General features: G+C 34.3%; 1 protein-coding gene across 2 annotated transcripts in view; it reads left to right on the top strand.

The window, feature by feature from the left end:
• PCMT1 (protein-L-isoaspartate (D-aspartate) O-methyltransferase) overlaps positions 1 to 17,924 on the top strand; it is a 43,051-nt gene that overhangs the window by 12,119 nt on the left and 13,008 nt on the right. For both annotated transcript variants that reach the window (XM_069069699.1, XM_069069700.1), the window contains exons 2-5: positions 6,278 to 6,382; positions 7,720 to 7,751; positions 13,130 to 13,234; positions 15,967 to 16,087. In XM_069069699.1, coding sequence (XP_068925800.1) covers positions 6,278 to 6,382; positions 7,720 to 7,751; positions 13,130 to 13,234; positions 15,967 to 16,087 — 363 coding nt within the window. The remainder of the gene's footprint in view (positions 1 to 6,277; positions 6,383 to 7,719; positions 7,752 to 13,129; positions 13,235 to 15,966; positions 16,088 to 17,924) is intronic.

Genomic DNA, 17,924 nt, shown 5'->3' with positions numbered 1-17,924 from the left:
TTTTTTTTTTTTTTTTTTTTTTTTTTTTTTTTTTTTTTTTTTTTTTGCTTTTTGGAGGGGGGAAGTTGACTTGGGGTGTATTGTAAGTTTCTGAGGCGGTATTTGAACTCAGGTCCTCCTGACTCCAGGGTTGGTGCTCTATTCACTGCGCCACCTAGCCGTCCCTAATCTAGGATTTTTCATTGATGATTTCTTGAAACATAGTGTTTGGAACCTTTTTGGGATTGTAGTTTTCAGGGAGTCCAATGAATATTAAATTTTGTACTATTTTCTCGGGTCATTCGTTTTTAATAGATAACCTTATATTTTCTTCTGTTTTTTTTTTTTCAGTCTTGTGATTTTAATATTTCTTGTCTTATGAAATCTATTTCTTTTTGGTCTATTCTGATATTTAGAGAATCCTTTTTTGGGGGGCAAAGTATAATACTTTTTATTCTAAGCTACTTTTTCTACTTCTAATTTCACACCCCAGAACTTTTATTTTATCTTGCTTCATTTTTTTTCCCAGGTATTCATGTAGTCCTTGTGAAAAATCCATTTTTTCCTTTGAGTCTTTTGTAATCATACTGTTATTACTCTCTTAAACTGGAGTTTTTGCATATCTCTAATTTGGAATTTTTGTGTATTCTTTATGGTAGTTTGTGTCTGGTATCTACTCATATTTTTCACCTTAGTGGTTGAATTATGAATTTGCAGCAGGACCTTATGCTCTGCTTTTGGGTGGGGTGGTTAGGCCTTTTTGGACCTCAACCTGGATCTAGCATTGATCTCTGCCTCCCAAGTATATTTTAGGTCTTCTTTTCCCCTTGCCCCTTTCTTTTAGGTTTCCTCTGGTCTCCCAAGCCCTGAAAATCTCTGCTGAAGTGCCCTGCTCCGCACATTATTAGGTCCAGACTGGTTGCTGTTGCCCTTGATGGTTTCTAAGGTCCATGCTGTGACTCTGGTTGCTGGCTTTTCTGTCAGGGTCCCCTTTCCTCTTGCCTGTAGTGGGCTTTTGGCTGACTTTTTATGAGGTAGATGGAATCACTTACTATAGTTTGTGATTGGATTTATTGATCATTATTTGGTTGGGTGCTATTTTTAGGTTTTTACTAGAATTAGAAATATGTGGGAACTGGACCTGGCTATGTTCAAGTGGCCATCTTGGAAAGAATTGTGTTTTTTTTTTAATAAGTTTTACTGTTGCCTCTTCCTTTTACATTTGTCTCTTTAGGCAAAAGAGAAGTCTGTTTTCGTTGGTTGTCTGGGACCATTATTGGTATTTCAGTTACTCAGAGTTTCACTTCCTTTTTAGTAATATTTTCACTTATGTTGTTATAGTCCTTGTATAAGTTCTTCTGGTTTTGTTTATTTCACTCTGTATTAATTCATAAAAATCTTATATTTCCCTTATGTTGGTTGTGACTACTTATTATTGCACAGTAATATTCCATTATATGCATATAGTTTTGTTTCCATTTATTAGCTACCACAAAAATGCTGCTATAAATATTTTGCTATGTACTGGAAATTTGTTTCTGTCTTTAATGTTAATTTAATGGGATCATTAATACCCAGTAGTGAGATTGCTGAATCAAATTGAATGAACTCTTTAGTCATGTTTCTTGCATAATTCCAAATTGTTATCCATTGTTGGTTGGACCAATCCATAGTTCCACCAATAATGCAGTCATGAGCTTGTCTTCATATGTAGCCATTTGTTTTCATATTTACCAGTTTTCAGGGTGGTTGACATGAAGACACAGAAATTATAATTTGTATTTCTCTTGTTAGTGATTTGAAGCATGTTTTCATGTGGTTATTTATAAATTGCAGTTCTTTTGAAAACTGTTTCTAGTCTTTGACCATTTATGGGCCATGGTTAGTATTATTTATTTGTATTAATTTCTTTTACATCTTGGATATCAGACTTATATCAGTGATATTTGTTTTTTATTTTTTAAAATTTTTTGCTTTTTTGGAGGTGGGAAGGCAGGGCAATTGGGGTTAAGTGACTTGCCTAAGGTCACACAGCTAGTAAGTGTTGCGTCTAAGGCTGGATTTGAACTCAGGTCCTCCTTACTCCAGGGCGGGGTGCTCTATTCACTGCACCATGTAGCCATCCACATCAGTGATATTTGTTGTAAAGGTATTTTTTGTCACATCAGTTTCTTCTGTTTGTACTGATTTTGCTTGTGCAAAAAGCCTTTACGTTTTAGGTAATCAAAATTGTCTGTTATGTTTTATGATGGCCTCTATCCCTTGTTAAGAATTTTCTTGATAGACCCAGTTGTAAGGGGGTACTTTTGTTCTCCTTTAATTTTTTATTTTAATGAAAATGACCTTTTATGTTCAGATCTTTTATCCATTTGGAAGCTTAATGTAGTATATAGTGTAAGATGAAGGCATTACTGTAATTTTGTTCTTTTAGTAATACATTTTTTCTTTGCTATATTGCCTATATTTCTCAGTGTAGTCTTTTTTCTTCCCTTCCCAGAGAGCTATTCCTTATAACCAAGAATTAAAAAGGGAAAAAACAGTTCAGCAGAACTGATCAATATAACAGAAAAGTCTACTGTGCAGTGTATCACTCTCATTGCTGCAGAGGAGTGTAGCTGCCTTCTCATATTTCTTCTTTGGGACCAAGCTTGAAAATTATAGTTTTGCAGAATTCATTTTTGATTGTTGTTGTTCTTTACATTTGTTATCATTGTATATATTATTTTTCCTAGTTTTGTTTACTTTGTATCAGTTCATTTGTCTTTCCAAGCTTCTTTGTGGTTCTTCATATTTATTTCTTACAGAATAGTAATAATATTAAATTATTTTTGGGCCACAACTTAATCAGTTCCTAGTTCATTTGCTATTACAAACATTTTGATAATGTGGGTCTTTTTTTTGTCATTCAGCTCTTTGGAATAAATATGTAAATACCTAATAGTGGAATCTCTGGGTCAAAGGCTATGAGCATTTTATTATTTTCTTTGTCTAAATCCAGATTTTTTCCCCAAGATGGCTAGACCAGTTCTCAGAGCTAAATACTATAAGTGTACCTGTCTTTTCACAAACTCCAACAGACTATTTCTGTCTTTGGCCATCTTTACCAGTTTTCTGGGTGTGAAGTGAAACCTTGTTTTGATGTTTATTTCTCCTTTGTATTGATTTGTAGCATTTTTATATTAAATCAACCTATTTCCTAAACCTAATTTATATCAAACACCAATTGCTAGTTTTCCTAGCAGTTCTTGTCAATTAGAGACCTTCCTATAGTACTTTATGTGCATGACTTTATAAAAAACTAGGCTATTGCCCTTAATTTTTGTCTGATTCTTGCTTATCTAAGTCTGTTCCACTGATCTAGTTTTCTATTTTTTAACCAGCACTAGATAGTTTTAATATGGTTACTGTTACGTAATATGGTTTGAGGTCTGGTAATGCTATATACTTCCTTTCTTATTCTGCCTTTTCAAATTATTTCCCTTGAGCACCTAGCCTTTTCGTTACCCCAAATTAAGTTTTGTTATGTTTTTAGTTACATAAAACATCCCCTTGGTTATTTGCTGTACCATTAAATCTGTATAATATCACACCATTTTTATTATATATGCACGACTCAGCCACAAATACTGAACTTTTTTTGCAGAAGTCTTCCTTTATTTCTGTATTCAGATTTTGTGCTTATCTTGGTATTTACCTCCCAGTTTGAATTTTCTGCTCCACCCAAGCAAAAGTACCTCAGATGGAATTATTACTAATTATTTTTGTTTCCTCTAAAGATGTATATTGCAATCCATCCATTTCTGCTTATCCTATGAAACTCTTGTCCATATCCTTATACAAATTTAATATCCAGTATAGGATACCATAGGAACACTTTGATTACCTACTTGTCATCTCTTACTATGTGACTAGGCCATCAGTATAACTTCTTATTGTGCATTTCCCTGATGATATTTTACTGCTTCAGAATTCCTTATTGGTTATCTATTGTTACTTGCTCATGCATACTTTGTGTTGCCCTTGATTTTCAGCTCTTCAGAAATTCTTGTATCCAAATCCTGCTGTTGTATAGCAATACCAATAGAATGTTGGCTTTAAGAAGATGGGCCTTTATTTTCAGGAAATACTTAGGGTCATTATTGGAATTTTGCAATTTCCTTAAGGCCTACTTTTCTATCCCTGTTCAACTATTGGCTTAACTCACTGTCTATTTGTACTCTATCCCAGATACATGTGATGGACAAGTTGTATAAGCTAAGTTCATGTTGTTATCTGGATAATAGACATTCTTCATCCCCTTGATCTTTCTCACATGCATGATTAGACCAAACCCATCAGGACTCATATATTTCTTCCTTTATCCTTTTCCAGAATTATTGTACATGCCAATTTCCATTTTTGAAATGCCACCAGTGCTGCTTTTTGTCAAAATTGCTGAAATATTCCTTCATTACTTTTCCCAGAGTAACCACCATCATCACTATCAAATATTAAGTTCTTACTATGTTTAAGATACTGATAAGTTCTGGAAATGCAGAGAGATCTAAAATATGGTTACTTTTGCTCTTTTCAAAGTTACCGGAGATCTCTTAATTTCCAAAATCTAATGATTTTTTTCATCAATCCTAATCTCTTGGATAGTCAATATCTTTTCTAGATTTTCAAGACTCTTTTCACTTGGTTCCCCTCCTACTTGTTTTACTGCTCCTTTGCAGTCTTTTATGCTGTCTTCCTCCAGTTCACACTCACTCATTATGGGCATCCTCCAGATCTCTGTCCTTGACTCTCTTTTCTTTTTCCTCTAGACCATCTTGCTTTAGTAATATCAGTGCCCATAGATTCAATTATTATCTCTCTGCAGATGTTTCTCAGATCTAGGTGTCCAGCCATAATGCTTTTTCTGAACTCTGCCCCATGTTGTGAACTGGTTTTTGGATACCTCCTGCTAGATATCTCATAGGCATCTTCAGTGAAACATGTCCAAAGGATCTCGCCTCCAGACATTCCTTATTTCTGTTGAGAGCATTTCTATCTGATCATTACTTCCCCAGGTTTGCAGCCTCAGATTGACCTGACTCATCTTTCTTTCTCATCTCCCAGCCCACCACATCCAGTCGCTTGCCAAGTCAACTTTACCTCCCTAGCACAGTGCTGGGCATGTAGTAGGTAGGCGCTTAATACATGTTTGTTGCTTGATTGATGTCATATATCCACATCTCCTCTTTGCTTATATGGCCTCTATCATATTCAAGCCCTCAGCACTTTTCCTGTCCAGATGATTGCAGTTACTAAGTATTTTCCTTGATTCTAGTCTCCTTTCCAATCTATCCTCTTCATAGCCACCAAATTAGTATTTCCAAGATTTAGTTTTGACTGTGTTACTCCTCTACTCAAAAATCTTCAATGGCTTTTTTTTCTTGTAGGGTGAGATAAACTTTTCAATCTGGCAGTCAAAGCCCTCCAACAGTCTTACTCACACTTTTTTTTTAGCCTTATTTTATTTTATTCTTAAGGGGTTCAGCCAAAGCAGACTACTTGGGTGCTTTTGCAAAGACTTGTTCTCTGTTCCTGGAGTGAGCTCCCTCCTTACCTCTGCCTCTTCAAATCCCTGTTTTGCTTTGAGACTGTGCTCAGGTGTCACTTGCCCCCCAAAATCTTTCCTGATAATCCTCCCTGGTCTTAGAACTATCTCTTTTAATTATTTTCTATTTACTAATCTGTATGGAATTACTTTTTCCTAAAAACCAGATGAACAAAATTTAGAACATTTTATTACTGTAGAATTTTCTGTTGATTAGATTGTTGCTTCTCTACTTGAATTCAAGAACAAATGTCTATTCATTTGTGATCTTTTCCACTTTAATTCTCATTCCGTCCCCAATGTAAAAATTAAACTTGTGTGAGAATTAATTGCTTATTAAAGTACTGGGAAAAGGATTTAGAGAAAGATCATAGAGATTATTTAGTCTACCCCCCCCCATTTTTATATGAAGAAATTGAGGCAACAGAGAACAAACCAAAATTTGAACCTATTTCTTTTGACTCCAAATCCATCATGGTTTCATTCATCACTCTGGTTACATTAGACTTATGTCTTACACATTTTAAAAGAAGTTTAACAGTTAAATTTCAAATTATTTTTCAAGTTAGGTAATTTTATTAAGCATGCTATAATTTAGTTAGGTAACCTATTTTTTCCCTTCATAATGCTGGTGAAAAATATTTTTGCTTTAAAACTGAGTGAAAGGAATTTTACATACATAAATTTTTCATATTTCATTGTAAAATATTATTTCAGAAAATGGAATAATCAAGTCAGACAAAGTTTTCCAAGTAATGCTGGCCACAGACCGTGCTCACTATGCAAAATGTAATCCCTACATGGATTCTCCACAATCAATAGGTAAGCTTTGGACTATCAGAAAGTTTTGTTCTTTATTCATTTATTCTCATATGATAGTTTTTCCAGGTGAAAAGATTCTTTAATGGTTCTCTGACTCATCCCAGTGTTGCCTTTGTAGTTTGAATTTTGTTCCTAATCAGGTCCCTTTAGCCAAACTGTTTGAAATTTTTCATTACTCATAGTCTAACATTTAAAAAAAACAAATCTTTTAAAAACCTGAAAATATTGGGATTTTGTATGTGAAAACTTTTGTACTTTTCATTGAACATTTACTAATGTAGGGTCATTAATCATCATCACTTAAAGTTCTTTTACATGCTACTATTTAATTTTTTTGTAGCAGATATTTAGAAGACCCAAGAATAACAAGAGTTCTTATCCTCCTCTGCTTCACTTACTCTGAGCTTTTTTTGCTTGTGTTTGTTTTTAGAAAATTCCTTACCTACCTCCTTCTCTGAAGCAGGTTTTTGCTGAACTGCTGAGCCTTGTCAGTGGGCGCCTTTGAGGCTTAGAAGTGCCTCAGGATTCTGTCCACCAACTGCCATGCTTTCTCCTTATGAAACACTGTAACACCCCGCAGAGAAGATTCTGGGGAGCTTCTGAACCCCGAAGGCACCTGCTACCACAGCTCAGTGAAAACTGCTTCAGAGGAGGAAGCAGGTAAATAAGTTGTGGAGGAAGCAACTGTGACAGAATGCAATCATGCTGAGGACAGGACTGTGTAAGTTGATAGGACAGGACTGTGTAAGTTGATAAGACAGAGAATTAGACATGATATATACTTAACACATAAAAATGAAATATGAATGAGTTGATTTTGGAAAAGTTGGTCAGTGATTTGTCATTTAAATCAGTATTTATAAACTTGAGGGGAAATTGAACTAAAAAAGCATAACTTCTCTTTTTGCTTTGGAAAACTGATAGAAGTTTTTGGAATAGCGGAACTGTTTTCATTTGTTTGAGAAATGGTATAGTAACTAATCAATATGTATATTGCCTAATGTTAATTTCTTCAAAGTTGTACTCTGGGCAGTACAAAGTAAGTTGTTAAAATTTCTTTCTCAAGGACAGAAATACAAAATTAAAGTGGTGATTTGCCGAAACTAAAAGAATTCTGTGGGCAAGCCCTTATCTTCATTTTTTAAAATTAAATTAAATTTTTTTCAATTAACAAAAATTTGTTTTCTCTTCCATCTCCCTCATTGAAAAGAAAAAAAAAAAACAAAACCTTTGTAACAAATATGTATCCTTTTTTTGGTCAAGCAAAACAAATTCCTGCCTTAAGCTATTATTTTTTTGTAATTAAACATAAAAATAGTTTTCTCCTTGTTTTACAGGTTTTCAAGCAACAATCAGTGCTCCACACATGGTAGGTTTAACTTTGATCATTTTTGTAAATGAGCAATTTTGTAAATGACCCAGCTTAAATTTTACTGTTTTTAGTTTTTTTTGCTAAAAATTATTTGAGGGGAGAATGTTATTTTGTCATTTGGTTATGTGAAAATTATACTTATTTCTTACTGTTATTTTAAAAATCATAGTTATTCAAACTTTTGGTTTTAGCTCTCATGAAAAACTTACATAATTTTTTGTTTAGAGATAGTCATTTTGTGTGTATATATGTATAGACACCTATATATATATAGATATATAGATACCTGTATACATATTTGTTTATCCCCTTTGTATTTTGCTGTTATAATAGCTTAAAACTGCAGTAAGATTTCTGGTACGATCCTGTATTTATATATTTACTCATTGACTCCCTCATTAGAATGTAAGCTCTTGGTGACTAGAGATGGTTTCATTCCTTGTGCTTCTGTCCCTACCACTTACTCAGTGCCTGGCACATAATAGACACTTAATAAATATTTTTTGATTGATAAGAAGTGATTTGAAGAAAAGCCATTTGGAATACAGATATCAAATTATTAGATAATTTGAAAAAAACTGAAAATTGTAAAAAAATTTCTGTTACACATATATGTGTATATATGCATGTGTAAGTATTTAGACAATTATTCAAATTAGGTTAACTTTTAAAATGGGCCTCGTTCTAGGGAATGCAGTCTCTATTTTTTTTTTTAATACTTCAGTCTGTATTCAGACACTATCAGTTCTTTCTCTGGGAATGGATAGCATTTTTCCACATAAGTCCTTAAGACTTGTCTTGGATCACTGTATTTCTGAGAATAACCAAGTCATTCACAGCTGATCATCTTACAATATTGCTGTTAACTTTGTACACAGTGCATTTCACTTTGCATCAGCCCATGCAAGTCTTTCCAGGTTCTTTTTAGAGCAGGAATCCGGCTCATTCTTTCTTATAGTACAGTAGTATTCCATCATAATCACATAGCACAACTTATTTAGCCATTCCCCAATTGATGGGCATCCCTTCAACTTCTAAATCTTTGTCTAGGTAATGCAATTTCAAAGAGGACCTGTGTCAAGTGGTTTAGTACTTCTAATTTGTTTTAGGTAGTGTCCTTTGCTTTTTATAAATGTGTGTGCATGGTCTGTGTGTGTGTGTGTGTGTGTGTGTGTGTGTGTGTGTGTGTTAAGCATTTTAGAACAATAGCTACTGTGATTCCTAGTCAACATTTCAGGTTGGAACAGTACCTCAATTTGAAGAATATTCATCACATGTTTAAAGACATAAATAAGTAGGAATATTGGCAAAATTTAAGAGTTAGCAGATGCAGCTAGGTGGTGCAGTAAATAGAACACCAGCGCTGGAGTCAGGAGGATCTGAGTTCAAATCTGACCTCAGATAATTGACACTTACTAGCTGTGTGACCTTGGGTAAGTCACTTAACTCCAATTGCCCTGCCTTTCCCCCTCCAAAAAAAAAGTTAGCTAAGAAACTCAAGTAGTATATAAAAGGAAATGCTCAGATATGCCTGCTTTTCAGCATGGGAGATTTATATATTTCCCTAGGGAAAGGCTTAGTGTCTAGCTCTTGGACCCTACCACCTTACTGGGTACTTCTATAAGGGTACCTATAATATCTTTTTAATTATTTGTGTTAAATAAATGATCTGTTAATGGAAAAATTAATTACCTGCTAGCACTCTTATTTTGCCCTGAGTTTTAGAATTAAATTTAAAATTTTGGCATATGTTTATTCTCATTAAAAGAATTTCTTAGGGTTTCTTTTGGAAAGATTTTGGGGGTAATGCTGTTTTGTGTTATATTCTTAAATATAGCCCTATGATTTTGAGGTCTCAGTAAAGCAAGAAGTAATTTTTCTTTCATTTCTATACCATCTTATATTCTTCATTTGTATTTTAAAAACCCAGTATCTGAAACCTGTAGCATTATTAACTAATAAAGTGTCCCTCTTTGTAAAACCTTTTTTTTTTTCATTTTGTCACTTGGAATCTGTTAACTTGAATTTCATTTATTTTCTTATTCTTTGACTCTGAGGCAGTGTGCCTAAATGTTATTTTAAAACACAGAGACAGTGAACCAAAATATGTGATTAGTTAAGATGTGCCATTTATCCAGTAGTGCTATAATCAGTTAACAGATACATTGAACACCTATCATGAACACAAAATTCTAGTTTTATCAAACAGATATATTGAAGATGAGAAATCTAAGGTTTAACTGAAATTCAAATTATTTTATAATCTCTTGTAGACATAGGGGCATGGTACTGGATCTGTGGTTTTGTTATTATAGGAAACTCCCCCCTTTCAATACAGATCAACACCTTCTCTGCAACTTAATGACTTGCTGCCCAAGGTCATAAAGCTCACTTGTGACATAGGCCTCCCTGACTTTGCGGCTAGATCTCTATCATTTAAAGCTTGTCACCACACATATTCTTTTATATTTTTTGAAAATTATGAAAAACAAAACAAAAAAGAAAATCATGGACATAGGTCATCATCATTGTCTCTAAAGTTCTAAGAAGAATGGTGTCTACAGGTTTTTGTTTATAGCTCTTTTTGGCTGCAGTTTAGGTCTGTTAGATTTTTGCTCACTGAATATATATTAATCTTACATAAATACCGGTGAGTAAATACTTTTGAGGAAATAGGGTGAGGTCAGGATGCAATTTCTGAATCTATCTCTCCCATCCTTAAACATCTTCCTTAGCTGCTATCATTCTCATTATCTATAATCCTATTTCTTTTATCTTTTTCATGGCTAAACTTCATGAGACTACAAGTGGTCCCTCCAGTTCCTTTCTTTTTACTTCTAGACCCTCAGAAGTCTGGGTTCTTAGTCAACTAAAGTCAACTAAAATTCAACTAAAATAGCCCTCTCCAAAGTTACTGGTGGTCTCTTATTGACAAATTTAATGACTTTTTCTCAGTCCTCATCTTTTACCTCTCTTTAGCCTTTGATACTGTTGACCACCATCTCTTCCTGGGTACCCTTTCCTCTGCAGGCTTTTATGATACTGCTCTCTTCTGGTTTTCTTCCTATTTGTCTCACTGTTCCTTTGTAGTCTTTTTTTTTTTTTTTGGCTGCCTCTTTATTCATGTCACATCTGCTGATTGTGGTTGATCTCCAAGGCTCTGTCCTGTGTCCTCTTTTCTTTTCACTCTACACTATCTCATCTGGTTATTTCATTAGATTAATTTATTTTCTCTGAAGATAAACCCTGATTTCAGTATCTAATCCCTCTCCTGAACTCTAGTCTTACATAATCAGTGGCCTTTCTGGACATTTCAAATTTGGGTATCACAAACTCACCATTTTGAAAACAAAACTCTCACTGTCTTTTCCCTTAAACCCTTTCCTCTTCTGAACTTCCCTATTACTGTCCAAGAAACTGCTATCTTCCTACTCACCTAGGCCTATATTCTATATCCTTCTCAACTCCTCACTGCCACCCTGAATGTCCTGTCTTTAGTCTTCTTGCTTTCCTCTCTAGTCACATAGCCACAGCTCTGGTTCAGGCTTCTTATCTGAACTGTCACAGTAGCCTCCTAACTGGTTTCCTTGCCTTGTATATCTCTTCTTACTCTAGTCCATTTTCTGAACTTTGGCTATCAAGGTGATTTTTTTCTAAGATGTAGGTCTGATCATGTCATTTGCCTGCTTATGGAGTTTCAGTAGCTTTCTACTACCTCCAAGATCAATTATAAATTCCTTTGTCATTCAAAGACCCTTGTAACCTGACCCTTTCCTACATTTCCAGGCTTCTTATACTTTACTCTTGACATGCTGTCTACTCCAGTGACACTGTTCTACTTGTAGCTATTTGGATATAATAATCGATCTCTCATTGCCTTCATTTTTTTTTACTGGCTGACCCCGATTTTTGGAATGCTCTGTCACCTCACCTCTACCTCTTAGTTTTTCTAACTTCAATAAAAACCTCATCTGTTCTAGCATGCTTTTCTAGTACTTCTAGATGCTACTGCCTTCCCTTTTTGGACTGCCTTCTATTTACTCTATATCTTTTGTATATACTTAATTGTTGACATGTTGTTTTCCCCATTAGAAAATGAACTCCACAGGGGCAGGGATCATGTTTTTGTCTTTCTTTTAAATCCATTGCTTAGCATCGTGCTAAACTAATAAGCACTTAGTAAATCCTTGTTGACTTTCTCCCCTTTCCCCTTAAATAACAAATGTTTTATTAGTTTACTGGAAACTTACTAGATATTTCCAGTCACAGATTTTCACATGAAGAAAGTACTTTTAATATGACTCTTAACAAAAGGGAAAAAAAGCTAAGAACAATTTATAATCAATACAATAATTGCATTTTTCCATATACATGTAATATGTATACATACTTACTTGATGCACATATTTTAGAAGTAGTATACAAACCACAGAACTGAAATGACCCAATCCCTTTGTTTAATGGAGGAATCAAAATAACTGAATGAGGATTATATGCTTAGTACAAAGATGAGAAATGTGACATCAATATTATACAAATGTTTTTAGGACTTTTATTATATTTTTTGCTTTTTGGAGGGAGGCAGGCAGGGCAGTTGGGATTAAGTGACTTGCCCAAGGTCACATGGCTAGTTTCGTGTTAAGTGTCTGAGGTCAGATTTGAACTCGGGTCATCCTGACTCCAGGGCCAGTGCCTCTATTCACTTCCACACCTAGCCTCCCCTGAGGACTTTTATAAATCAGTGAAGAATGAAATGAGCAGAACCAGAAGAATAATTTATATAGCAACAATACTGTGAAGACAAACAACTTTGAAAGCTATAAAAATTGTGATCAATGTAATGACCAGAGCATCAGTGATGAAATAAGCTATTGTTACAGAGAAGTAATGGATTTGGGATGAGACATAAACATTTTTGTGTATAACCATTGGTGGAATTTGTTTTGCTTAACTTATGTTTACTACAAGAAACTTGTTTTCTTTTTTTTCAATGGGGTTGAGGGATGGAAGGGCAAGAAAATAGATTTCTATTAATTAATAAAATTAAGTTATTTTTTAAAAATAGAGAAGTGGGAATATGCTACAGAAATGAAATGTTGCATGGACCTTCAGATTGTGGTCACTATATTATTAGTTTTACTTAACTCTGTTTTACTTGTTATAAGAGATCTCCCACAAAATGGGAGTAATCTCAGGATGTTTTGTGATGTAAAAACAGAACAAATCAATAAAACTGAAAATGTGTTATTATTACCTTAACAAGAAAATTGACCAATTTTACTTGATACCTATTTGAAGGATAAATTTAGAACTGTGAGGAAAAAATAAATAAAATGAATTGTAATTATAGCATTTTCTCCATTTTTCTTTGTTAGCATGCATATGCTCTAGAACTTCTGTTTGATCAGTTGCATGATGGAGCCAAAGCTCTAGATGTTGGATCTGGAAGTGGAATCCTTACTGCATGCTTTGCCCGTATGGTAAGAATTTGTTTTTGTTTTGACCCTGGACTTCAATAACAAAGATACTTAAGTGATTTTATTTTGGTATTCCTTAGTGTGCATAGCACAGTCCCTAAATGCCATAGGAAACTAAGTTTTTTGGCCAAAAATATTCATTGCCTGTTGGTAAACTTTCTGTTGATAATTCATTCTGAGTTTAGGTTGTCCCTTGGATGGCAGCATGCTTTTTCAACTTGATTCTGTTTTCTGGGTTTGGTGGTCTGTTGGCATAGCCTTTGATAATTCAGTCAACTCTGTATTCTGAGTTGGCATTCAGATAAGAATGTAGTGAAAGTTCGGAACCATGACAATATTTATGTGTTAGCAGTTTTCTATATGCATATGTATAATCTATATGTATAATCCAACTAAATTTAAGATATACATTTGTAAAGTTACATGTTTAATATACGTGAAAGTTCTTAGTGTGTGTGAAGTATTGTAGAGAAGCTACACAGATTATGCCTTTTATCCTCAAAGATTTTTAACACTAATGAGGGTAATAGTACAAAAATTTATGAAAATATACCTTAAATTTTTAAAGAAATATAATGGTTATGGGTGAAGGTAGCTGTCTTCTCTTTGACATTGGTGCCTGATGGAAATACTGTATTTTGGTGGTGTGATAGTTTGGTCTTTTAGCCTTGCTGGTCCAGAATCTTTTGCTCATTCTTCCAGAGGTCAATGGATACACACTAACCAACACTACAAAAAGTTTACAAATCAAAATGTCAGTTGATTTATAATCACAGGAATAATTGCCAGAAAGACTGGTATGTAACCAAACGAACATTCTTTTCCTCAGTAGAGAACTTTATGTTGAAATCCAGATTGTAATCAGAACATTGCTCGATGAATATAGAATTAAGGGTTGGATGGTTTTTTTAAGGAATTATCATCAAGCTTCTGTGTCTTTGTGAGTTCTCTTTCTCTCTTCTTGCCATACATAACTATATATTTGCCAAACAGAATAGAATACTTCTTGGACATTCAGGACACCCCCTTTTCTGGATAATGCAGGAAAACACTGATAATAGTCTTACTTTTCCTTTTCTTTTTTCTATACATCTTGGAGGAGTGGGCACTAGCATTTTGTTTATGCACATTATTTCATCATGGTGACCAGCTTAGAGTTAAATTTACATCCTATGGACTGACATCTAATGAAACACCTTAATTTGCCTCAGTAATATGTTTAACTTCAGTCTTTCTGACCTTCATTTCCTGGATCTTGGAGCTTAACTTAATTTTAGGTTTATCTTATCTCTTTTTTAACCCATTAATAACAACTTTAATAGGGACTGGATCTGTGATTTCATTGGTGAGGAAATCAGACATTGGTGAGGAATCACCAGGAAGCTCCTGACAAGGAACTTCTCTGCCAGTGTAGGTCAGCACCTTCTCTGCCACCATGGTCTTAGAGAAATACCGAGAGACTTGAGAGGTAAAGTGACTTGTCCCTGGGTCACACAGCCAGCGTGCATCACCCGCAGAATTTGGGCTCAAGTCTTTATGGCCTCTATTCACTCTACAGTGGTGCTTTATATGTATAGAAAACTATTATAAGGTAATCTGGGTGATTAGAATCATTATGGCCAAATGGGTAACCTACACACAGATATTTTTCTCTGGTTCTTTTAACTCTAGCTGCCATCAAAAAGCAACATCTGAGCGTGGGCAGCATTAAATAGAGATCTTCTTGACTCTAGCCTCAATTGTCACCACATCTTAAGGTCAAATGTGTGGTGAACAGTAGGTTTATTACTTTTTTGACTTGCTAATAATAGCATATTCTTAAATTTTTCAGAACTGGAACTTTTAGAATATATTGTCCTATTGATTTTCTTGAAAACTCTGCCTAACAGTAGATATAATAGGAAAAAGGGCAAAGTCTAACTGATAGTAAACCAAATAACAAGAGAAAAATACCTTGACAGATTTTGCTTTACCTTTTATATTCAGATGGCTGGCCATTCCTTTTCTCACTCACCTGTAGAGTTTGAATTGGAAGCCTCTGTTGTGGAGCATTTATGGAGTAGAAGTTCTATTTCTATTCTTACAGTAACATTCACTTTGAGGATTTTGGTCCACTTAGACTAAGAAGAGGGATATAGACATGAGGGTCTTGCAAGAATGGGGAGTCCAGATTCTCTCCCATGGGAGGGGGAGTGAGTATGGGTTAGCTAGGAAGAGAGGGCAAAAAAAAGGGAGAATATAGGCAGGAAGATTGGAGAATAAGGGCTCAATGTTACTTGCTCTGCTGGGTCTTTTGGAGTTTGAATGGGTCGTTTGGGCATTTTCTTTCAGCAACTGAAATTTATTTGTATACTATTATCGTATTTAAATTCAGTTCTTAAAAGAAGCAAGGTCCAGTAATGGAAGTAAATAATCATTTGCCTCTCTAATACTGAACAATGCAATTTTTTTTTGAGTATCACTGTATGTCATACTCAAAATTGAAATAGAAGAAAACTTTGTACATTTGAAAATTTTGATTTAACCAAAGATATTTCATTGTTTTTAAATTATCATTGCTTAGAGAAGTTGACTATGAGAAAGATTGAGTCAGGTGGTTGATAAAATAATTTTTCTTTGTTGTAGAAAAATTGTAACTGATTTTTCTCACAGCAGTGAAAAATTTTAGATAAGGAAATACATTACTGACATTTCAAGAGAACCAGAAAATAAGCTTCCAAATGACTTTTTTTCAGGTTGGTGCTACTGGAAAAGTCATAGGAATTGATCATATCAAGGAGTTAGTAGATGACTCAATAAGTAACGTCAAAAAGGATGATCCGACATTTTTGTCTTCAGGACGAATCAAACTGGTTGGTGAGTATGAGAAATTTAATAAATATTTTTGTAATTACTGTAACTTCAAATTTATTAACATTTAAGGCAAATAGAATTTTTAAAATAAGATTTACTGTGGCATTGGAAAAATTACGCAAATAAGTTTAGAAAGGGGGAAAATTCTATTTACCCTTGTTTAAAAGCATTCAGTTTAGTTTTGATGGTAAGTTATATAATGACTACCCTTTAGTTGTCTTTTCAATCTAGTTTTGGTTATGTTTTCCTAGAATAAAAAAATCAGGAATTTCCACCATTTTGCCAGTGGGCAACAGAGACTAAGGACAGAATAAGCAATGGCATTTGGTCAGTTTGGGTTCTGTTATTTAAACAGAGTAAGTCATATGCCATTGTTTCCCTTGATTGTAACCATCCTGAAGATTTAACTCTGTATTCTTGAGAGGCGTAGTGAATATAGTGCTGCACTCAAGTCAGGAAGGTGACCTGGGTTTGAATCTTGCCTCAGACCTACCTGTGTGACCCTGGGCAAGTCACTTAACTCCTTTGAACCTTAGTTTTTTCATCTGTAAAATGAAGGGGTTGGATTTAAATCTGTGATTCTGTGATTGTGTGGTCTTTTTGTCTTACCCTTGTTTGAAGAAAAACATAATTGCCAACATACACTGAATAACACCAAACACTGTTATGCAGTAACATCATTAACACATGACTACACCCATTATCCTAAATTCCAATTGTCTAGGTCCCATTCATCTCTAAATCCCATTATCTTATGATATTCCGTTGTTAGACATCTTTCCCTGGATGTCTCTGGCTCCTGCTTTGTCTCCCTTGTTAGAGTGGTTCTGGCCCTGTCCACTTAGTTTTGTTTCTATGTAATTGATTCCCATGATATTGTGTCTAAAATTTTCTTGGAGCCAGTTAATGGCATTAATTAGTACATACCTTTTTGGTAATTGAAATATTCTTATTGAATGAATACAAATATACCATTGGAAACCATGTGTTTAGAAACAAGGAGCAAATGGAATTGCAGTCTTTAGCTTCATTATTCTAAACAGATGGCTTATCATTAGAAAAAATATTTTTATTGAAAAATATTGTTATAAAGAGAAGCACAAGATTGTCATTCTTTGAGATTTTTAATCATTATGCAGTTATGGACTCTTAAAACTTTAGATGTATATACCAGATTCATCATCAAAAATATTTACTCACCATGTAGTTCTCCATGCACTATTATAATAGTGCTATACAAAAGGAACTATGTAGATCTTGCAATCCCTTCACACTAGAGACTTGTAATCTTAAGACAGAAAATACACATGTACAGAGCAAAGAACAAATTGGATAAAAATATCAAATGTAAATCTGAATCTAAGGAATAGTCATCAAAATATAGAAAGAGCAACTGAATTTGGAGAAGGTAAAGCAGTGGGTTAGAAACTGGAAACTATTACCATGGGCATTACCTCTTGAGATATGACAAGGTTATAGGGAAGTAATTTTTCTCTGACTTATTTGGGAAGAGTTAGAATTTCAGAAGTTGTTTAATGATTATTTGACTTACTGTGGGAGGAGGGATAGTTTAGGATGTCAGGCTGAACCAGAAGGATAGCATTTGTTAGTCACTATTACCAAAATAAACATTGATCATTTTTCAGGGAAAGGCCTTAAACTACATCCTGTGGTGGACAGATCCTGCTTTTTAGAATTAAAAAGGAAAACACTTCCTTCAGTCTATTTAACAATATACTTCACTATATGTTATAGGAACTTGTGGCCTAAATTGATAGGTATTCATTTTCGAGATGGTAGTTGTTACATTTGGTTTTATTTTGATGGTGGGGAGGGACTG

Source organism: Petaurus breviceps, unplaced genomic scaffold (assembly GCF_028583685.1).
Source record: "Petaurus breviceps papuanus isolate PSGF00001 unplaced genomic scaffold, PetGlider_PUasm1.0 90784, whole genome shotgun sequence".
Lineage (NCBI taxonomy): Eukaryota > Metazoa > Chordata > Mammalia > Diprotodontia > Petauridae > Petaurus > Petaurus breviceps.
The sequence above is the reverse complement of the archived record's forward strand: the minus strand, read 5'-3'. Positions and strand labels throughout refer to the sequence as shown.